Here is a 24,268-nt window from a genome sequence, read left to right as displayed (position 1 = left end):
TACATGCAAGGACATGTCCATACATTAAAATCGCACTACTGTTCCACAGCTCTACATTTTCAACTCTGCACAGATGGAGCTCTGCTGTCTGTTGTAATAACAAGACTGTGACTCTTAAAGCATGATGCATGACAAACTGCATGTTCACCACAATCGCTACACATCACACGCTACAGTTTAGTAAACAAAACGATTGTATTTTATATAAACCTAAATCTACAGCATCTCCCTGCTGATATTTAAAACTTCATGTGAATAAATCATTAGGGCCGATGGTGCGAAAGCCCTATTGTTATTTAAAATGTTACTGTTCATGAATTCCATGTCGAGATGACAGAGGCTATTCATGTGTTTATGTTACAAATTGTGCATACATGTTCATGCTGCTTAAAACTAACACGTTTTCAGCTCTGACTGGTGTAAATTGGAAATATGTATAAATGCTCTTCTGAAACATCTATGCATATCTAAACACACTTTCAGCCTATTCAAGTAATACATTGTCTATGTAACTAAAATGCCTCATCACACTCATGTACTACATCTTTATTTTTTTCTCCGAGCAATCTAAGAGCTTGATTGCCCCAGTTGGCCCCCCAGACAATGAGAAAGAGAACAAAGTCATACATGCCGACTGTGCAGCGTAAAATGCATCTGAAGATGGGTTTTAACGGTAGGAAAACACTCACAGAAAATGTCAGAATGTGTTTGTGTGTGTGTGTCAATCCTTATTCTGCCTTTGGCAACTCTTTGGTAATAGTTAAGGCTGTTAACAATGGCTTGATGAAAGCAACATATGATACAGAACTTTTGCAGTTCCTAAAACAATTAAAAAATAAATTGTACTTTGCCAAAAAACTGCTTCATCATAACACACCTTAAAGGTTTTGTGTGTTTTAGTGAAAAATGGAGGGGATCCTACGTTGAACAATCCTGACTGTTTTTGCCAATGTTAGTGGAAAAAATAGATTTAGTAGCTGAGTCAGCTATTCCACAAATATATCCCCCAGGTCACACTGTAGCGATAACTGTGAGATAGACACAGGTGCTGGTATAGAACAAATCATTTCCACACATACACACACACACACAAAACACGCACGCGCGCACACACACACACACACACACGCACGAATGGTCTTGAGGGTATAAAAGAGTCATGGGCAGAAGTCTTCTGTGCATAACGTGTTAGGAGACTGCAAACATGCTCAGGTTTCTTTTGTTGACCTCTCTCGCAGCCCTCGGTAAGAATCGTCTTGTTCTCCTTTGACATTCTGCAAACGCACACACACATGCACACCCATACACACACTTGCACACACCCATGGATACATGATGGTCAACCATTATCCTTCCTGTGTCTCTGCTTTACTCAGTGCTGGCTGAGCTGAAGCCTGAGCCCAGGTACCTGGAGGATGACAGTGCTGAGGAGAGAGTTGTGGGAGGAGAGGTTGCCAGAGCCAACTCCTGGCCCTGGCAGGTACTGTATACTTTGTCTGACTCCACAACAGTTGTGTAGGAGTATTCCGACCCTTTTCTTCAGAAAAAAACACATGGCACAACACGAAATTGCTGTTACAAGTAAAACTCCAAACCTTATGTACAAAAGGTTTTTTTTTAGGACTTTGTGGAGTTTTTTTGATAGTTTGGTTATGGGACTCATCACCAGTTCATCATTCTTGTTGGTGCATAGTGACCCCAATGAAAATCCCTGCATAGATTTGTGCAACTCCACTTTGAATTGGTCTAATCAGCGTCTTAAATATTAAAATCACATTTGTGGATATGCAGGGCCTTTAATCTACAATAATGCATCATGTTTTACAAACTGATCATATGTAAACTCAAAGAAAGTAGAAACTTCAGCTTTTAAATAAATACTGTGGAGGAAGTAAAGTCCAAGTGCCTCAAAGTTTTACTTCAGCACAGTATTCAAGCGAATGTCGTATGACTGTTGCTTTAAACCCACGTGTATCACATTTGTTCATCTCTTTGAAAGGCAAAATAGGTCAGAGTAACATTTATTCTGCGTATAGCGACCCACAGAGTTAATTACATATTTTGAAGTGGCACTTGAAATGGCTTTAAGCTTCTTGCACTGCAGTGGTGATGCCAGGGCACACTGGGCATAAAAGGTGAATGGTTCAGCTTGCTGTAGTTGTAATGTTCTGTGTTGTCGTTTTACCAGATTTCTCTTCAGTACAAATCTGGCAGCAGCTTCTACCACACCTGTGGAGGAACCCTGATCAGGAGAGGATGGGTCATGACCGCTGCTCACTGTGTGGACAGGTGGGAGTTTCATGCATCACAGAATAGCTGCTGAGCCTAAAACCAATGGAGTTATGGGTGAAATAACAGGACATGTGTTCAGACAGAGATGAACATTTACATCATTTTATTTCATAACATTTTCTGGCGACTTCAACCAAGACATAGTTTTACATTTGTCTTGCTGTCTTTCAATCTTCTGTTTCATTTAACTATCAAATGAAATTTCTCCAAAATGTAGCATCCATGTAAAATGTTGATTTTAAACAAATATCCTTGGGTTACTAGAGTTCTAACTGCCAGACAGGATGAGCATGAGTGGAAGAAAGAAATATATATTTTTTTTTTTCATGGCCACAGTTCCAGGACTTGGCGTGTTGTTCTTGGAGATCACAACATCAATTCCCATGAGGGCAAAGAGCAGTACATGAGTGTGAGCCGTGTCCACATCCACCCAAGGTGGAACTCCAACAGCGTTGCTGGAGGGTTAGTTGTTTTGACATGGTTTGACCCACTTCTGCATACAAAAACAACACAGTACACAGCACATGGTAAAAACAGAATGCATTTAGGTTTTGGCAAACGTGAAAAATAAATACAATTTGTCCAAAGTCCTATTTTTAGCATTTAATTCCAACTATGTAAATATGTGATTTTATATGTTAAAATATTTTACAAACTAATAGTACATATTTTGCAATAAATATTTACTAAATTATGAAAACTGTTTTTTCTGATTGGTCCTCAGTCAACATATTACCGTCAACACTGTAAAAACACATGCAATCACACAAAAGTTTGTGACATGAGGGCTTGTTGGTCTGACCCTCAGGTACGACATTGCTCTCCTGCATCTGTCCTCTGATGCTTCCCTGAACAACAACGTCCAGCTCGGCGCTCTGCCTCCTTCTGGTCAGGTCCTGCCCCACAACAACCACTGCTACATCACCGGATGGGGTCGCACCCAGAGTGAGTCTGACATAACGATGCGTTCACACAATATAATATTCAGTTCCAGTATTTGTATGCAAACGAAAACCATCTGTGAATAGCATCGACTTTTACAGATACAGCAGTGTATTATTCTGCTACTTCAGGCCTTAGCACAAGTTGTGATAATATATTTTCCATGCTGTCCCAAGCTGGAGGTCAGCTGTCTGCTCAGCTGAAGCAGGCCTCCATGCCTGCTGTTGACCACAAGACCTGCACCAGCTACGGATGGTGGGGCAGCACTGTGAAGGACACCATGGTCTGTGCTGGTGGTGCCAGCGAATCTGGCTGTCATGTGAGACGACTCAGAGCGACAACTTTTGATAAGCAATAAGGGTTTATGTACAGTGGTATTAACTTTTAATAAACTTTTTTACTAAAGATTTATAGGTCAGTTATAAACTATTATCAAGTTGGGATTTCTGATGATCTTTGGGTGTTTGGGATGTATGACCACTTGTGGGTAAGAGCTGCAGAAGATCTGGACTACTAATTAAAAATGTATTAATAGATTGCTAAAATTATATATTTCATTATTATCAAATTGAATAGAATAAACACTGGCATCATTTGTTGTGCCCCCCCCCTCCTTGCAAATTGCTGTAATTAATGGCGTATAAGTACTTAATCAAGCATTAATAAACACTTTCTGAAACAGAATAAAATCGTTAGTTACAACTTAGAAATGTTTACGTAAAAAGTGGGGCCTGTGTCAGGTAGATTCCTCTAACCTCAGATTTTGAGCCCAGTTTCTAAAGTGGAAAACACTGTAAATGACCTGTCAGTGTTCAGTCCCACTCCAACATGACAGAGAGAACTTGAATGTCTCCCACTGAGCTGTGGGCTGACCCCCTCCTGTCAAAGAAGCTGTTTTGGAGGACACTTGCGGGATTACTTGCTGCATCAGCAGGGGCATAAGTCAGTTGCAATGATCCAAGCTAGTGCTTAAACTGCACAAAGTGTCAACGTTTTGCGAACTCATGTTCTGCACAAAGTTGCTCCATGGCTGCCTGAGATTAGAAGTGGATATGAGAAGCAAGTGGGAATGAGTTAAATTCACTGGAATATTTGCTACTAACTAAAAAACTGCTCAAAATAAAGCCATCAGTTATGAATTTTTAATTTGTATGTGATGTTTTTTCTGAAAACAGGGTGACTCTGGCGGCCCCCTGAACTGCAGTGTAGGCGGCAAGTGGGTCGTCCATGGTGTGACCAGCTTTGTTTCTTCCTCTGGCTGCAATGCCTACAGGAAGCCCACCGTCTTCACCCGTGTCTCTGCTTACATCAGCTGGATGAACGGCGTAAGTATTTCACAATAGGTCACATGAATCACACACGCAGTACTTTTCAATGGAGGTTATGCAGTTACAGTATTAGCAGAGGTTTTTTTTTCTGAATCCCATCACATTACAGTACATGCAGTAATGGAAGAATTTCAGAATCATTACCTACAATTATTCCTTTTAAATACACATATTTGTGCAGCATTTTGTTGGTCGATTCTTGACGATAATCACATAATGATGCATTTGTCCTTGCTCTGCTAGATCATGGGTTAAGAAGAGGATTGATCTCCATGGAAACAAAAGAACACTGTGGATTCATCTCCGCTGACTCCATCAGAATAAAATGTTCTATAACGAGCATCTGCCTTGCTTCTTCTTCTTTTTTTTCTTTGTATTGTGTGTGGTGCAACAGGCATTGCTCATTAAGATGTTTTAAACCATTAGGAATTGGAGGTGGAAGAGTAGTGCTTTAATAATCTACCGAGACAGCAGTTTTAATGAGCTTTTTGTTATGTGTTGTGAGATTACCTTTTGCTATTAAATTGATTTCAAAACTCAACAGTGAAAATAAAATACTACTGTTAGTGAAGAAGTTGTCATACAGTAAAAATGTTTAATTTTATTCTGAAGGGTGAACAAAACTATGTAATTAGACCAATTTAGAATTTTCAAGACTTCAAATAGGATAACTTCAAATGATGAAAAGATGCTCAAAACATTTAAAGAAACACATTACTCTTTTAATAATTAAGCAGTTGTACAACATGGAAAAGGCTCATAACATATAACATTAATGGTCAAAAGCAATCTGAATTTAAAAAAGTATTTAAATAATTCTGCTTTAGAAAAAAACTTGGCTTGAAAACTCAGTACCAACAATGTGAGCTGCATATTTTTCATTTATCTATTCATCAGATATGCTACTGAACAAACAATAACAAACTAATAACCTGCATTAGTTTCAGTGGTTGCATATCCAGATGTTATTTGGACACAAGCAATAACCATGATTAACTCAATTGCACTAGTGTGACCGAAATTAAATTAAACTATTATAAATTAGAAAAAGCGTATCCGTCTCTAAGTGACAAATTACTGCATGAAAATATTTACATGCAAATATACAGGAAGAAAAAAATCCCTCTCACGGTAAGTCTCTCAAGGGCTTTTATTTATTATTTCATTTATGCTCTACTATCATCAGCACTCCTTTTGGGGGTCATGGGAGGCCATAGTCCCTTCTTGTGTCATTACATCTAGAGCAGATCAAAGTCCCTGTACTGTGCTGTTTATATGCAGGTATTGCTCTGGACTGAGCAAATGCAGAATACATTTATTATACATGCCTAATTGATGACAAAGATTTTTTTTAAATTTGAGAAATCGTTTGACAAAAACTGAATCTTAAAAGTCCTGCACCTGGCATACACAAAGGAAACGAAACACACAAAAATATAATGAAAACATGAAAAACACCAACCTTCACAGTCTATTAATGGCCTTAACTGTAGTCAACAAGCGTGAGACTGAACCCATCTGGGCTACAGAGAAGAGAACAGCCGGTTACCGCTGTGCTTATATCGCTTGATACAGTATGAAGTATACATGCAGAGTGTACGTGAAGAGGCTGTGTTGCCCTGACATACATGCACCAACCAACCAGACTGAAGACAGTCTGCCACTGCACACAGCTCTGACAGCTTACAGGAAGTAAGTTAGTGTCATTCCTCATTAGTGTACGTAGAGGTTCTACGTATAAGGAAGCTAGAGCAGAGAGATGGGAAGGAAACTCAGTCAATTTTATTTTAGACTGTTAGCTGAGGTACTTCAATATAACCAATATGATGTAGCCTACCTCTTATATCCATCAAAAAATATCATCCCTCCTGAGTCTTTCTTTTTAAAGAAATATACTTTCTCAAAGACAAAAATAGACATGTAAAAGAACAGAATAACAAATACATGCCAATGATACATTCAGAAAAAAACATTTAAAATTCAATCATTAAAAACAGCATCACAAACATCTGCCATTTTTATTAGTAAAGTCAAAAAAGCTGTCCCCCTGGTCAAATTCCTCTTTTTTGAACCACCCAAAACCGTACATGAAAATGTTGTGTTACACTATTAAGACTCTTATAAACTTTTCATAATGCCAACACGTTACTCTTTTGGTCAGGTATTGCAGATATGTACAAGAAACCTGAATTAGGAACCGCTGACTGTTCAGGAAGCACATGGCACCATGTTTGTGAAGAAAAAAAAGTTGTGTCTCTGCAGAGGTGTGACCATATGGTAGTGATGATGGCTCGACATCCTACAGTAAACACCTGTCATATTGTGCATTTAAGCTACACCAGCTGCATGTTAAACAAATATTTAAGCTTGTTTTCATGGTTGGAGGGAGAGTGAAACTCTTAAGTATGTGAAAAACCTTACATAACATTGGGTTATTATTTCAGACACATAAAGATGTAAATAGCAAACCTCAAAACTGTACTGACTGTTGTGAGTAAATGTAGTTTGTACATCCACCACTGTTCAATAACAGAATAAATTGTGGCTATATAGTTATATTTTGCAAAGAGAAAAACAGAACAGCAAAGAAGACTGGGAGAATGAATCTGTCCTGAATAAACATACCTCACTGTTAAATCTCAAATCAACAAAACTAAAAAAAAAAAAAAAAGTAGCATAAGGAGGATGGGGAGATAGTGGAGGGAGCTTTTGGCAGCATGATTGCATTAGCTTGCATGTATCAGCAAAATGACAGTAGATGTTAAGATGTTATCATTCCTTCATCCTTTACACCAACATGAATATAATTGGATTTTACTAGATGCAGAGCAGTGATTTTTAGGCATGAAATAAATATGCACATGACTTTAGAGCATTGCTCGAACTCACGCTATTGTAACCGAGCGTCCTTGGTTCGTGTAACGGGGCACTTATAAGAATATAATAAGTGGAGTCGGGAGACAAGACATTACATTCAGCCCACAGCTTCTCTCCTTATTTTTCGTACTCGCTCTCTTGACCAGAGGCGGGAGTTGCCCTGCCTCTACGGCAACCCTAAGGGGACACATCATCTCCAATGCAAACAGTAAACATGAGACAGTCTGTTACACTGTTTCATTTCAGTGACAGCCCAGCAAGCCACATCTGTTTATGACGACTGTGATGTAGCTTAAAGCTCCAGAAGAAGTTAGTATGTGGCCCTTCAATTAAGACTGTCTAGTCAGCTCCAGTTTCCGAAGTCAAGTATGTCAACCTGAAAGCGTCTGACTTTGGCGGCACTGATCTTTAACTATAACAAGAAGGGCACTCAGAGAGTGCAAACTTCCTCCGAGGCCATCAGTCCATTCTTCTATAAGATGGAAATCTGCTACCGCAAGCACTTTCTATGTCTGGGAACATTTATAATCGTGCTGATTTTACAATTGCGGCAGTTCCAGTTCCCTCCAATAAAACCGATGTCCCTTGGTGGTGTACTGGCCATTAGGCATAACAGGACAAATCCCGATTGGTCACCACAATCCATACAGTTTTTACTGGCCCTGTGTCTCTTTACTGGCCCTCTCCGTGTGGTTGTCATTCAGGGTGCATACGAGAACGTGCTGTGGGTGATCCAGTCTCTGCAGATAAATCCAGAGCTGAATTTCTTTCTCAGTGCTCCATAACATCTGCTTACTGTATTACATCTGAGCAAGTATGTGTGTCCCAGAGGATTACTGGTGCCTCTGAATGTGGATTGCGGTGTAGTGTCAATGTATGTCTGGCCTGAATGTTACAGCAATTTACTGGATTTTAAAATGCACAGTAGGACAAGTGCCCTATCTCGCAATGTTAATGAAAATTAAAAATATTTTGTGGATCTGCAACCTGATTTGGAGCTACATCATTTAATGGGCCCTTCCTTGGCCTCACCAAGTTTCATAAAAATCAGGCGGTGAGTTTTTCATCAATCCTCCTAACAGATAACATCGAGGTGGTGAAGTGAATTACAATAAAAAATATTCAAGGTAAACTGTTGATTAACTTCCAGAAAAAAAATTACTTTTTAAATGCACTGTTTTGAAAGAAACTCTAAGTGCTGTTTAATATTCTATAAATCTTTAATTGCTTAACAAAACATACTTCAGTGCCTCTGTAACTATTTGAAAAATCTCAGCACATCACTTTGAGAAATCCAGTTAAACCAATAGTAAATTCTTACAGTTAATCAGCACAGAATTATTGAATAACTAAATTTTTTTTTTAACCACTTTCTCGGTTGGTGGAACTAAGTCAAAAGGTCAGAGTATCTGTAATATCTCTACAAGAAGGTTATGTTCCTTATTTTAATGAGAAACAGTTAACTTGTGAGACTAATTAAAATGCATTGGGCATTTCTTTTCTGCTTGATTAATGATATTCTTGTGATGAAAATTGTTCACCTCTTAATTTAACACACTGTCAGGGGTAAGTTAATGTGAACAAAGACTCTGTCTAATATTCTCAGAAGATATCTCACAGACTGTACAAGCTTCATACTGTTACAAAAAGTTTAGATTTAGATTTCTGTTTAACCCGTTGGGTTCCCACAGGGCAGATTGTGTTCCCCAACAACCACTGCTAAATCAATATCTAGACTTCCATTTAGATTAATAAATTATCACTAGTTTCAGGGCATTAAAGTGGTACAAACTAGCAGAAAATATCTAATAAAGTTTTGACAGTGGGTTGGAATTGGTTGGAGCATTTGCTGGTTGATTATCTATTGTTTTCGGAGATTATTAGAAAGTAAGTTCTTAAGTTCTGTCAGAAAACTAAATTTTGGATATTTCGATAAAGTATCTTTCAGCTAAAGGTGTCATTTGAATCTTTGCAGTTTCACAGGTATTTTTTTTATTATAAAAAATAATGGTTTAAGTAATTTTTTTTTAACTGATATAAGACCAGAATAAATTTAATTGGACTAAATTAACTTCGCTGCTCCTTGAGCCTCACTGCCACCAGCATGAGTAAAAATATCAACATCAGTTTCAACAAACAACTTGCTCTCTATCAGATAACACTGCCTAAATGGCAGCACAAATTACAACCTGAAACATGATCAAAATAAAAGCATGTAGTTATAATATTTATTCATTGCTTTCTCCCATTCTTATTGTCCTCAAAGGAGTAGTCAACTCTAAAATGTGGTAAAGCTTGTGGGGTTAAATTACATTCCAGCTGCAGCTCTTTGAGGTATTTTTTTTTGTTTTGTTTTTATTGTTCTGGTTTTATTAACTCCCCTAAATGGCAAAAAGTTCAAATCCTCCTCAAAAATAAATGTCTGCCTGCCATATTGATAAGGAGGACTAATTTATTTTGTGCAGGAACTGCCTTGGGTCCAGAAACTATTATTGTGGAAAGCAATACAAAAAAAGTATCACCCATTCAGAAAGCACAAACTGATTCTTCACTCTGTCTTCTCTAAGGCAGAAAAGACCACAGGCATCCACAAGGTAGTGACTGCCAACATATGGTCGATTTTATTGAATGCTTTTGAGAAAACTAAGAACACTAGTCTAGACAGTCACCGGTTCTACTCCCATCAGTAGCTCACATAATCGATAAAACAATGGGCAGTAGATTTTTTTTCTTTAATCATTCAAACTGCTGAAGGTCAAAATTTGTGCCACGTCTGCTCATGATTCGGTGCACTCCTAGGCTTTACCATGCTGGTGTCACATTGGACTATCCGACCAAAATTTTAAATTAAGTTTTATTGCCTGGGGGCTTGTCTGCCCAACAGATAGTAATACTTCCAGTGTTTCTGCTGTGGAGAAGTCAGGACAACCAGGGTTTGTTCAGGTGGCAGCTGTCCTTTTGAATGTCAGGTCAGTCTATACCAGTCTTATATAAGCTCTTTGTTGCTCAGTAATGCTCTCTTCCAGCAGAGATCTGTTCAGTACAGCTGATCCTGTGCTGGTTCACCAATTAAGGTTCCAGACTTCAACGGGTACACAGTGCCATCTGGTGCATTCAAGAGAAACTAAAGCACATGTGCACTGTTGCTGCAACCGGCAGAGGCCCGCTGTATTTGCCGACATGTCAGCCTTTACAGAACCAGCTGCACGAACCAGGTCAGTAAAGGGACAATCCGTCAATACTGATTAACTCTACATTTATAAATAAAGCATTGCGAAGCAGAGTGAAGTCCTTTAAAATGAGCTGGCCCGAATCAGCATACATTACTTATGTCCTCCATAGCCACAGGGGATGTTTCTTATTGCATTACGTTTTCAGTTTGTCCCCTAATAATAAAATAATTGTGCAACAAAAACTCCTGGAGTAATGGCATTTAAAACAGTTTAGTGGAGGCTGTGTAATATTTAATAGGAAATCTGACACTATGAAGCACTGACTACCTTAAGAAAATCAAACGAAAATCAAACTATGAGTGGAAGCTAAAACATGCTTAATGGAAGGATACAGTCAAAATATTTATACTTTTTGGAATTTTTAGTTTATGCAGTGACAATGAATTATAAATACTGTGACACTTTCTATCATCATGTATTCCTGTAAAAGGAATCCAGTGCAATTATTTACAGCTGAAGAACATCATGTATACAATACATGCAGCATTATATTTATTGGGCTTATGCACATCATTTCCTTATCTACCTTTTCCAAACATTATTTAAAGGTTTTAACAAGACACAACAGCCCAAGAAAAATAGATCAGCGTAAAATGTACTGTTGTAAGTCATGAGAAACACTTTATGTATCGTAAAAGCATCTTTTGAGTTCATCAAAACAATACAGAGAGTATTATTTCCATGTAAAAGTACCTGAATCTTACACCTCATGAACACTGTGGACAGACTGATGTATTACAGTAACGTTGATTGGAAGCTGTTGGGCTGCTTAGTGTTGTCATGAACCTGCAAATGTTCTACTTTATACTCATGTGCTATTATTTTTATTCTGCTCATTTCCTATATTATATATTCCTTCCTGCTTTATATTCTATTTGCATGTTTATACAATTTCCCTTTCCACTGATATTTTGATTGCCTATAGTTTCTATAGTTAATTGATTTAATCATGTTTCTAAACTTGATAGATTGTACAAATGCCCTGACGTGACAGTTTTTAAAGACATCACAGCATGCCCTCGATGGTGTCCAGCTTCTGGGTACGCTCAGCGTCACCGTGCTGCGTTTCCTGCCGACTGTAGTCCTGCCCGTAATCTTTCAGCACCTTCACCACCTCTTCATGTCCAAACTGCATGGCCTCATCGACAGGTAGGTTCCCCCACCTGTACACAATGGAGAAAAAATAATGGAGGAGAGTTTTCAGCAGCGCACAAGTATGTACTCAATGTAGTTGTGGTTTGAGATAATTGTACAGTTTCAAATAAGTGCAACAAATATTTCACTTTCATTAAAACATGTTTTTAAGATGAGGTACTCCCACTAAGGGAGTGAATATGCTTGGAAGTATATCATCAAAAGGATCACGCATAACAAAAATTACAAAGAAAACAGAACCACAGGTTAAAATACTTGATCATGATCAAATGTATAAGAAACGGTAAAGAAAATAAAAACTAAACTAAAGGATACAAAGAAGTTAACGATGTTGATCTCACCTGTCCTCTACAAATGGATCCACTTTGCACGTTTCTGTGAGGAACTTCACTACATCTATGTGACCTGAAAACAAGCAACATTTCAGTGTCCTGTCAGGTCCAATCACCATTTTCACTTTTGGTGTCAGAAAGCAATATGACAGCAAACACCCTTTGAAATTATACCTCCCACAACTTGCAAGGTATTCATTATTTACAGGTTTATCTATTAGCATGACAAACTGTGGGTGTAGAAAAAAAAATAAAAAGCTGCTTAAAATACAAACTTCATGACGAAAAAAAACTGATGTATGATTATTTCCTCCAGTTGCAATCAAGCTCAGAATCATTTTTAGTCGAGCAAAGCTTTGCCTTCATTTTGGAAGAAAACAGTTATTACTCCCATTTTTTTCTTGGAGACAAATAACTTGCTTGTGAGGTTTTTTTAAAAAAAAAATGTTACTGGTGAAGACATGTCAGTGGAACATTAAAATCTGTGCTGTGAATAAACTTAGATCACAACAAAACACAAATAATCCACCATATGGTGCTCTGTAAGGGTTTATGAGCTGATTGATTAGCGGTTTTTATAATGCGAGCCAGAAGTACTCAACCGCTATAGTTAATAATGACAATAAACTATGTAAAAACTAACTTTGCACTAATTACAGCTGTGAGCATGAAGACAAACAATTTAACAAGAGTAAATATTTACTAGATGAACAAATAATCGTATTTTTCTAGATGGCGGTACAGAGCAGAAAAACTGTTTTTTTTTTTACTGACTGACTGACTACTTGATTAACAAGGTGAGCATGAAGCAACATCTAATTGTCAACATACAAATGCAAAGAAGATACCATTACTCTTTCAACTAAGTTTGACAGAAGTCTGTTGGTGTAAGATAACAGTGGTTAATGTCGAACAATAGTATTTCAGGATCAACATCTATAACCCTCCACATGCTGTCATTTCAGATCTGCAGTAAGTATGCCGGAGCCTGCAGTGACTGTTGGGCTATCATTAGAATAACTGCAGTTTACATTTAGAGCAGTTTTACATCTGTGTTGTCTGGGTCAAAGTCAAAAATAGTGCCAGCTGATCACTACAACCCCCACTGCCGTTAGATTACCGTTGTCAGTGAGGTCACGTTAATAATTTGTTTGTCATGCAACTAATCCAAAGATGTGTAAAAGATTGAATTACTTTTGATACCTGAAATTAATGCATGTGGGTTTTAAAGCAAGATAGATTCATCAGCCGAGTGCTCAATTGTTCAGCCATCCATCCATCCAACCATTATCTATACCCGCTTTATCCTGAACAGGGTCAACGAGGAGCTGGAGTCTACCCCAGCTGACTTTGGATGAAGGCAGGGGGTTGCCAGTCCATGACAGGGCCAACACAGAAAGGCAGACAGAAACAGACATGCATGCTCTCAGCGAGGGCAATTTAGAACCACCAGTTAACCTAACATGCATGTTTTTGGTATGGTGGGTGGAGGCCGGAGTACCCAGAGAACATTCAAACGCCACACAGAAAGGCCCCCGCCTCAGCTAAGGTTCGGGCCCAGAACCTTAAAGTGAGGTGACAGTGCAAAACACTGCATCACCATGTAGGTTGAATTGTGGAAACAAAACAAAATAAGACAAATGACAATGTATTAGATGGTTAAAGAAAATACAAGGAACACAGAGTCTGAACCAGGGGAGCTCACCTTCTGCTGCAGCAATATGTAGTGCTGTTCGTGAATCATAGTCTTTCAGATCCATGTCCATGGATGATAGTGCAAATCTACAGCAAAAAAAAAATAAAGTCATTTTAACAGTTCACTAATACTTTTCTACAAACATTTTAGGTATAGAACTACAAGAAATACTAAGACATACACTGTATAAGCATTGTTTTTAGGCACAAGGGCTATTCAGCTGGTTGATATCTGCAACCTCACTGCTTGCTGGCACTAAATCCTACACACTGCTCCTTTAAATGTGATCTATTGACTTCCAGCTGGGAAACTTTGTTGCATCCTCCCATGCTACTCAGTTCATTATCAAATAACAGCTGAATGCCTTATGTTGTATCTTATATTCATCTCTGTGCACTATTTGGATATGTTATCTTCTTTTTTAATAGAATACTTAATATGGTAACTCGGCTAGAAAAATGTGACACATTAAAAGGAAAATGCTGAATAATGCTGCTGCTGCTTCTGTACTGGACATGATAGGTCAAGTGATGGGAATCATAAATTTCAAACCACATAGAAATCCATGCTGAGCATCACTTAAGCAGTTCACTACACTTTACTACTGTACTTCACACTGAATACTGTTTAATTATTCCCACCTGGCGTAAACATTTATTACATAGGTCAAACCGTAATCAAGGCTTCATGTACTGTACCTTCTCAGAGCCGACACATCTCCACTGTAGGCGGCGAACATCAAGTTGAAAACAGCCTTGTTCTGTGATTACATGAAAGAAATATGAACACATGCTCACGGCAGTTGTTAAACCAAACCGAAGACGAGCAGCTCACCCTGTCTTCTCCATCCTGCCTGCGGGGGTCTTGCTTCTTCACAAAGTGCCGCAAATTGTCGTAATTGTGAAAATTAAAAAGCGACACGAGCTCCTAAAGAAAAGGTACAGTGTAGTTATATAGTTACGGGAAGAAACACTTCAATTATTCATTAATGCAGAAAGAACTTTAATGTAAACATTGTTGGTTTTTTTATCAGATCAGCACAAACAACGATTCAAAAGAATACACTCAAGTCACTGGGTTGTAAAATCTGAAGCTGCTAGATTGTACCATACTGATCTGATTTTATCACTTATTACCTGCAGAATAACTCTGCTCCAGTAATCATTGTCACCACAAGATATTCTCTGTAACGCAGCTCCAGATGGTACATCCCAGAGATATTTATGATTTTAATCTAAACTTTCAGATGTCTGGCTTTGACAGAATGCCCATCGTTGAATTTATTTGTCCAATTAAACCGGTTATTATTGTAATCATCATCATGTTTCCTCAGCAATTAAAGCCACTTGTATAAGATTTGAAAGTTTAAATTCAAACTTTGGTGCCAGTTGTTGGCAATATCAAAAAGACTCTGTGGCAAAACATACTGTATACGAATTATTTAATGTTATAATCACATAAAAAGCATTTACTTCTGCACCACAAACAGTCTACATGCAAAGACACAAAAGTCTTGCTCTTGCCTGGCAGAAGTGAATTCCCCGCACGCTGTTTCCAACTCTGTCCAGTGGAGGAGACCAACACATCATTCCCATGACGTTGGGGATCACCAGTAGTATTGCACCAGATACCCCTGATTTTGCAGGCAGGCCCACCTGGGAGATAAGAGCAAGAGGCTGGCTGTGAGATCTGTTTCAGGCAGACAGGTGAGTGTTATCTCTGTTGTGTCAGAGGGGCGGTGTGATGATGCTGTCACGTCCCAACATTACTCACATGGAAAGCCATCTGTCCAGAGAAGTCGTACATGCCACACGAGTGCATGAGGCTCAAAGTATTTCGCACTGCCTCGGCGCTCAGGACACGCTCGCCTGTGATTGGACAGATCCCTCCGTTGGCCAGGGTGGCAGCCATGACACTTCCTGACTCGCAGGTCACCTCGATGGAGCAAAGCTGAAAAACATACGAGGGTCAGTTTACTACTGATACTATTTTTATTGTGGCCAAGTCAATATCAGGCGATACAAGAACAAAAAAAGACTGTTTAATGATGGCAAAGCAGCTTACTTGGAAGTAGAAGTCGAGGGCATCGATCATATCCGCTTCCGGAGGAAAACACTGGTGAATGAAATATGATCATCATGATGTGATTGACTTAAGGCTGGAGATGAATTTTAAACCAGGTTCAAAGACAGTCTGGCTGTTTGATGATGGTCGGAAAATAAATCTATAAAAGATTAAGATGTATTTTGTGGCTGGAGAAACTTTAAGAATGTTGATTTTATGAAACTCATTCAACAAACAAAAACAAAATATGATGAAAACAATATAATAATAAAGCATTGCTTCTCTTGGTTCCTGAAAAAACCCCGACATATTCAAGTTAACTGGAAAAGTAACTGCGAAAACAACATTTTAATTGTCTCTCTGTTAGCTTATCATTGCTGTTTATCGCTGAAACAATGACTCCGTTAGTCAGTTAAAAATGAAATCAAACTACTTTGACAATGAGGTGATTGTGAATGAAGGTTGTTCTTAGTTTTTGCACACAAAAAAAAATCATTCTTTGGTTTCAGCTTCACTGTGCATGCTTATTGTTTTTGGCTTTTGGACTGTTGGTTAGAAAAGCAAGACTCTAGAAAATGGATCCTTGTGGTGTTCAGGAAATTGTTCTTCAAAGGTGTCTTGATATTCTACAGACGAATCAATACAAAAACCTGTTAGCTGCAATTATGCAAGCAATTTACATAAACATGTTCCAAAAACATAAATGTGTTTGCAAAAACTCAGTTGGACATGCCTATATTAACACCTGCATCTACAAGCTGCATCTCAAACTGCTGGAACAGAAAATAAAAAGTATTCATCATCCCACGCATTTTAACTCTGCTCAAAATGTTCTGTAACTGACCTTCTTCTCTTTCATGTAGTATCCAATGGCAAAATTTCTGTCGCCTGTTTCTTTTTCTGACTGGAACCTGAGACAGAAAAGCAGAAGAGGTCAATACTGAAACATCAATAATGCAAAGGGGCAGTGGACATGCATTTTTTTTTTACTAACACAGTAACTCTTTAATCTTAGACATGCTAAACAGAGATATATAAAAGCAAAAATAATCTAAATCTATTTTGCAGTACACTCACGTGGCATTGCTGAATCCGACATATTCTTGGCCAGCCATCTTTTTCACAAAATCCACAAACTAGGGAAACAAAAAACAACATTTGTGTGCAGTGCATCTCTGACCACAGATATAATCATGCAACATTTTTCATATTTATGATCTCAACAGAGAAGCAAGTCTGAGGCACACTACTTACATAGTCAAACTTCTCTGCCTTATTTGAGCAAGGCTGAAAGCAAAGAGAGTAATTTTCTTGTTTAAAAATGCTGATTGTAATTGACAATCATTCAGCTCCCACAATCATGATCTACAACTAATGACACAGTGTGAAAAATACATAAATTTATCAGTGATTACATAATTTACTATCCCATTATCAGCGGGTACAACAAGAGGAACGATACGGTGATCAGAAACAGCAGACATCAGGCAGAGTTCAAAGAATATTTCACAAAACAAGACCACAGACACCAGTTTCCTATTAATCCTGTTTTTTTTCTGAGTAATGCTGAGACAAATATTGACTATTAGCAGAAAATGAGTTATATTTAGTATTATTATTTAATATTTCTCAAAATATTAATGTTTAGAAGTTATATCAATATATTTCTACTGTTGTTTTATGACATCCCCAAGGCCATGTTGTCACTACAGCAACAGACTCACTCCACTAAACAAGACTAGTTAATATGCTGGACATTATGGGTTCATACGTGGTTCATCATTAAACCCAAGTCACTCCTTTTCATTAAAACAGATGTTTGCCTGTATCTTACTGAATGTGCCAACTCAACTATTACATATCATGTTCATCTGTTTACCTTCATAAGAGAGCTGATCAATATGGCTCCAGCGTTCACCATGGGGTTGTGGGGCTTATCTGGGAGAAAGGACAACGAGATGAAACACAAAGTTGACAAGGAGTTTTGTTGTAAATAATGGCTTTGTGAAAGGGTCTTCAATCAGTCAATTGATTTTGATCAACATCTTTATAATCTAATTAAACATATCATATTAGTCAAAGTAAGACTGAATATAAACAAAAACATGAATCACAAACAAATTAATACACAAAAGATGATTCTGTACAGTCACAAAGGGACCCAAAATATTTGTCTGGATTGTGAATGAAACATAATCTGAACATTTTACAGTGCTCATCTATATCAAAAATAGTAACGACTACATCATAATCGAGAGCTGCAGATCCAATTTAAATGTCTTTTAAATCTATAAATGTGTAAAAAAAAACAACATTTGAGAAATAGGACCCCGCAATTCTTTGTTTTTGACTCGATAACTCAAATGTTTGCCTCGTTATCAAACAGTTGCTGTCTGATTTTGACTAATTATTTCCGCACCAGAGCTTGCATTCATATTTAATTGTTCTCCGAGGAAACAACTGGCCTGAACTTGACAGTATTTCTGAGAGACGGGAAACAGTTTTAACATCTAAGTTGTGTGTCAAAGATAATACGTACAATACTTGCTTAAAAGAGATGTGATGAAAAATATCATTAAATAACACTTGTTGGAGGAACATATAATCCATCCAGTCGCATCTATACAGGATTAAAGGAAACAAAGAACAGGCACGTAATCTGTCAGGCCAGGTGTACCTACTCATATCTAGTAGACATATTTTCCTGACGATTTGAGCAATGAATGCCATTTCCACACTGATTGTTGGCTGATAGGAACCTTTACAATCCGACGGGGAGGTGATGAGGCCTCACAAACCTTCATCGTCAAGCGAGAGCACGTTGAACTTGAGTCCACTGGGTTCCATGCCAACATAGCGGTGAACCTTCTCTGTTCCCGCCCCATGGACAGCGATGGCATACTGCAGGGGCTTCACACATGACTGCAGGCAGAAGGGCAGCTTGGTGTCGCCTACTGAGTGTCTGAAGAAAGCAGACCAAATAGACCTTTAAAGACTGCAGAATCTTCTAAAATGCACCATGTTGGAGGCAGAACGCGACGGAGCCGGCCCCAATTAAATCAAGTATGAACAGTACAAATAATTGAAAGTTAATTTATTGACATTGGCAACAGCAGTTCACTGTTGTGGAGCTGTTGATGATATCACATGGTCTCTGTGAGAATCACTAGAAAAATCTAATTAATTTAAACTTTTGGATGGATGAGAATTCCATGAAGTTTTCACAAAAAGAAACTTCAACATTTATTTTAATGACAGCTGGGAAATCTCCATCTGCCGAGAAAGACATGATACGATTGAAAGCTCCAGACTATTTCAACAATAACAAGTCTGTGGTTCCTACCTCTGGCCGTCAACTGTGCACAAAGACACACCCCACAGTTCTGGGCTAAACTTGGCCAGCTGGGGAATGTAGTCTGCAACCTGCAGCCACAAAACACAAGAGATACACAGTAAGTGTCATTAATGAGAGGAAGGAAATTATTTTTAATGAACAGGAAGATGGAGCTTGAATTTAGAGAAAACAAGCAACAACAAAAGATTACCTTCCCATCACTTATGTTTTGCACCGTTTTGTAGATTTCATTTATCTTTTGTGAAAACACATCAAACTCAGGGATGATAAACCTCTTTCTGAAGGCCTGGATCAACAGGACAATGTTTCCACCAACACACCTGAGAGAAAAACAACATAATGCAGAGTTACTCAGGAGCGCGTACTGAAAATGAAATGCTTTTATTGTGTGTCCGTGTGTGTCTGTAGCCCCCAGTGTAAGTGGATAGCAGCAGCTGCTGGCCATCAGTCTCAGGGACAGGCCTCTCCTTCGGATAGTATGACAGGAAATAAAGCTGACATGTCCTGACACATGCTCTCGAACACTGACATGTCTTGGACAATCAGTGAAAAGGAGGATTTTATAGCATGTAGCACAATTTATGACTTTATGTCTTTGCACATGTTAGCCGTTAGTGTTTAATAGCTTCTTTTATCAAGCAATATGTAAATTATCAGGGACTACTGTAAACTACTGAGTAAATGTTTCTTTTTATGCTTATTTCCATTATTATTTTTGGTAGTTTTTACTTAAAGGTTACTACCAGTTAGCAATCTTTGTTACATCTGAGTTACATTTTTATGATCAAATTAAACAATTTATTATTTCATTTTTACTAATTTCAATAATATGAAGGATAGGGCTGAGGGGTTAAAAATGTCACAACCACCTTTGCAGTTTCATGAAAGTAAATAAAAGCCAAAAACCAGACTCAAAATTACCGTAGAATTTAAATCAACATATTTTGGACAGTCTCCAAAAATATTTATAAATCCTTTGTATTAAATTTAATTACATAAATAAGTAATGTGTGGAAGACAAGAAAAGAAAAAAGAATGACAATGGGAGAGACAAATACGCAGGAAGTCACAACAAATCCATCTATTAAAATGGGTTGTTGTTGGAAGGTCAGACTAAAATTAGTTCGGTCTCATGCCTGCACCTGCCTCATGCCTGGTGGTGAATGGAAAATCAAACACTGTTGGACTGTCAGTGTGGTCTAATCTGAGAGGCAGTAAAGAGACACAGGACTTCCAAAAACAGGCAACAGTAATTGCTGGAAAAATAAATAGTTTTATATTTTCTGTCGATGGGCATTTTTAGCTATTAGAGTTTCTCAAAAGTTACTCTGTGTTAATTCCTGCGTTTGATTTGCTTTTTTCTGTCTTAAACACCCCAGTTAGTGTATAAATTGTATATTAATATTGAGTGGATTTGTCAAAGTTGCAAAAGAAATAAATCACAGCGTAGCATCTGGGGTACAGCGTCAGCGTTTAAGAGATGAAACATCTCACCTATCAGACTTAAAATACAGCATACTGCACTTTGGAAAAACACCATAAAATACCAAGAGTAGATGACAAAAGAAGATATAATATCTCTGCAGTGTTGGAGCAGCAGACACAGGACTGAGTTAATTAGAAAGCTTACTGACAGACAATGCACTTTTGGTTGCAAATCAACCTAATTTAATAAAACGCAACAACATTTGAATTGTGGTGATCAAAGATGTGAATGTTAAAGAGCATGTATATTTCAAAATATACTTTCACAGATGGAGGCAGCTGTGGCTCAGGTGGTGGAGCGGGTTTTCCACTAACTGCACGTCTAGTTGTCTGATCCCTGACCTCCTGACTAAGCAGCAAACATTGTAAAGTGCGTTGTCCGTTAAGGTAGAAAAGTGCTTTATAAGTGCAGTCCATTTGCTCCATTTTTGCCCCCTGACATCTACAGTCTACAGTCAGTAGAAGATATATGTTCCTACTGAAACAGTTTACAACCAAATCTGTGGTTTACTAATAATAACTGTGGTACTCTAAATGGGAAATATACATAATACAAGTCACAAACTACTGAGATCTACTTTAGTGGGGGGAGCTACAGCCAATCACGTAACGGCAAACCAAAGCAAAACAATCTGAATGGACAGATAGCTGTTGTCGTAAAGTCTACTTTTGACGTATTGTCATGGTAGGAAAAGCACCGGCACTTTAATAACGTTAACATTTGCTATTTTTCCTAGTGTTCCAGTAAGACATGACAGTGCGACAATAAGTTAGCATGTAAAATACCAGGACCTTAAATTTGAAGTAGCTACAATGGTGCTTGAATGTTTGAGAACCCTATTAAACAAATGAGATAAAAATAATATGCCTGGTCATTTATTTTTTTGAGGGAAATGATCCGTGAGTGGCAAAAGTGTGTGAACCTTTGCTTTCAGCATTTGGTGTGACCCTCTTATGCAGCAGGAAACTGCAACTAAATGTTTCTGCTGTTCAGTCATGTACATCTGCTCGCAGGAATTTAAGCTCATTCCTCCGTAGGCAACGGCTTCAACTCTGGGTTTCCTGATATGAACACAACATTTCTATTTGATTAAGGAAATGACTTTGATTCGGCCATTCAAAAACATTAACTTTATTCTTCTTCAACCACCGTTGTCTGAATGCATGATCCACTTTCTCTTGAAATTCTGTTCACCCCCAGATGTCCTCACATCTGTATTTAGAATTCACTGGTATATTTCAGAATTCACTGTTCCCAGTAATGATGTCAAGCTATCCTGGTCCAAATGCAGAAAAACAGGCCCAAACCATGATACTACTACCACCAGGCTTCAGAGATAGGATAAGGTTATTGTGCTGGACTGAAGCATTTTCATTTCTCTAAACATAAAGCTTCTCATTTAAAAAGACCTATAACCGTCTCATCCGTCCGCAAAACATTCCTTCAATAACCATCTGGCTTGTTAACGTGATCTTTGACAAACTGCAGACGGGCAGCAGAACTCTTTTTGGCAGAGCAGTAGCTCTCTCCTTGAATTCCTGCCATGCACACCTTTGCCGTTCAGTGATCTCCTGATGGTGGACTGATAAACATTACCATTAGACAAGAGAAAAGAGGACTTTTAGTTTCTAAAAAGTTACCCTGGGTTCCTTTGTGACACAGCGAACTATTCAACGTGTTGCTCTTGAAGTAGTCTTTGTATGTTGACCACTCCTAGGGACGCTAACAATAGTCTTAAATTTCCTAAAATTGTACAGTCTTTCAAACTGTTTATAATAACCTTTTGCAGATGACTTGCATCGACAAATCTTTTTCTGAGCTCCTCAGAAATCTTCATTTATGACATGATACAGCTCAGTTTTTGTTACATTCCTGTTCTTTAAATGAAACAGGATGTCCCCTCACACCTGATTATCATGCCACTGATTGAAAACATCTGACTTTAATTTAATCTTCAATTTAACTACTAATCATTCAGGGTGAATATACATTTGCCACTCAGAAATGTGTAATATTGGTTCATTTACCTCAATAAATAAAAGCCCTTGTATAATAACTTAATCTCATCTTTTCAATTAGATTATCTATCTACTTTATTCCTGTGACGTGACAAAATGCACTTCACAAAAAAAATTAAATAAAAATAAAATAAGCCCGCTGTCTCGGTTGTCTTATATTTTCATGATGTTGCTTGTTTTGATTACAGTGAAGCAGATTAGTGAAGACATGATTAATTGTGTGATTAAATTGCTAAGCACTTTTCCATGAATAACCACCACACCATCTATCAGGAGCCGTCCCTTTCTCACCTGTGGAAAAGGTCTCTGTCCATCATCACCTCACCAACAGACTCCCGTCTAAGTTTCTCCATGCACTCTCTCAGCCGAGGGTCCGATGGATGAAGGCCCGTTTTTTTCAGGGCCTACAATTGAGACATTAGGGTCATCCTTGCTGTCATTGCACACAGCAAATACAGCAAAATACAGTGTGTACGCTGTTACAATAGTGCATAGTGGTATATAATCAGTGCTTACTGCAATAAAGTACGAGATGGGCACTTGCTCTTTTCCTTCTGTGATGGTGTCAAAAAGCATGTTTTCCACTCCAGAACTGTGGGACTTTGAATGTGGGTTCCTGGTGAAGTGAAGAGTAAAATCTCGAAAAGAGAAAAAGCAATCATACTGGTGTGCGATTCACATACAAAAGATGACATCTACTTCAGGAAAAGTCATGTAAAAGCTTTAAAAACAACAGGCTAAATGCAGGTCATTGCCACCCATCTTTGTCGTTGATGCAAACATGCAAGTAAACTGAACAACTAAAACAAGGAACAATTAAAAGTCAGTGCCAATATTGAAAAGCCAAAGGGAAGAAATATAGAGGGTTGTGCTGTTTTAAAGTCTTAGGACCGTTTCCTTTTTCAGTGGCGCACCTGCAGTCTACAGGGCTACAGGTGATATGGAGTCGCTTTAAACCTCTCATGCTCGTGCTGATTGCCTCGAGTATAACACATGCTGCTGACTGACGCAACTGATATGACCACATTTTAGGTGAGCAATTGCTCAATCGCCTGTATTTCCCCATACGCCCACATTACACCCAATACCTGCTGCACATGTACAAATATTTAGATAGGGGATCTTTTCCAAAACAACAATGACAACTCATTGAACAGCGTGGAGGCTGCCTGCATAACTGAAAAGATAAGGCAGGAAGCTGTTGACACTCATAGGTTTGTCACACTTACATTTTGAGATGGAAGTGATCCACGTGTGTGGGCGTTTGTCGCTGCGACGCAGTTGTTGATTCTGTGCTCAGACAACATGCTGGCTGGATGAGGAAAAGCTTCTTCTTCGCACTACTTGTGTTTTTGACGATTAGTTGTGCGGAGTTTGACAGACGCAGCGCTCTCAGACAGTGCATGGCTGCGACTAACGACAGCCACCAACCCGCCCTGACGCTTTGATTTGGCAGAAGAACTCGGCAGATAAAGTTGGCTTGTCGTCTC

The 24,268-nt window shown here is 38.4% G+C and overlaps 2 protein-coding genes across 3 annotated transcripts; one reads left to right on the top strand and one right to left on the bottom strand.

Annotated features, from left to right (window-relative positions):
- Nucleotides 1–1,193: 1,193 nt before the first annotated feature.
- On the top strand, nucleotides 1,194–4,902 carry LOC138199877 (elastase-1-like). Its single transcript, XM_069152151.1, has 8 exons — nucleotides 1,194–1,244; nucleotides 1,377–1,480; nucleotides 2,189–2,289; nucleotides 2,629–2,754; nucleotides 3,101–3,237; nucleotides 3,411–3,553; nucleotides 4,410–4,559; nucleotides 4,806–4,902. Exons 1-8 carry the CDS (start codon nucleotides 1,205–1,207, stop codon nucleotides 4,815–4,817), a joined length of 813 nt encoding a protein of 270 aa, XP_069008252.1. The 5' UTR covers nucleotides 1,194–1,204; the 3' UTR covers nucleotides 4,818–4,902.
- Nucleotides 4,903–11,014: 6,112 nt separating this feature from the next.
- Nucleotides 11,015–24,268, bottom strand: gls2b (glutaminase 2b (liver, mitochondrial)). 2 transcript variants are annotated; one of them, XM_069147889.1, is made up of 18 exons: nucleotides 24,008–24,268; nucleotides 23,295–23,394; nucleotides 23,070–23,182; nucleotides 19,465–19,594; nucleotides 19,263–19,342; nucleotides 18,718–18,881; nucleotides 17,799–17,857; nucleotides 17,174–17,206; nucleotides 16,997–17,055; nucleotides 16,764–16,830; nucleotides 15,920–15,970; nucleotides 15,629–15,805; nucleotides 15,379–15,510; nucleotides 14,690–14,782; nucleotides 14,554–14,615; nucleotides 13,865–13,941; nucleotides 12,169–12,232; nucleotides 11,015–11,835 (listed from the first exon to the last, which is right to left on the bottom strand). In XM_069147889.1, exons 1-18 carry the CDS (start codon nucleotides 24,181–24,183, stop codon nucleotides 11,679–11,681), a joined length of 1,794 nt encoding a protein of 597 aa, XP_069003990.1. In that variant the 5' UTR covers nucleotides 24,184–24,268; the 3' UTR covers nucleotides 11,015–11,678. The 2 variants fall into 2 exon arrangements, with proteins under 2 accessions (XP_069003990.1, XP_069003999.1); XM_069147898.1 differs by having other exon boundaries at nucleotides 23,295–23,416; nucleotides 24,008–24,093.

This window comes from Embiotoca jacksoni, unplaced genomic scaffold (genome assembly GCF_022577435.1).
Source record: "Embiotoca jacksoni isolate LCO1_2020_lvr unplaced genomic scaffold, fEmbJac1.0.p SCAF_1, whole genome shotgun sequence".
Taxonomy (NCBI): Eukaryota; Metazoa; Chordata; class Actinopteri; family Embiotocidae; genus Embiotoca; species Embiotoca jacksoni.
The sequence above is the reverse complement of the archived record's forward strand: the minus strand, read 5'-3'. Positions and strand labels throughout refer to the sequence as shown.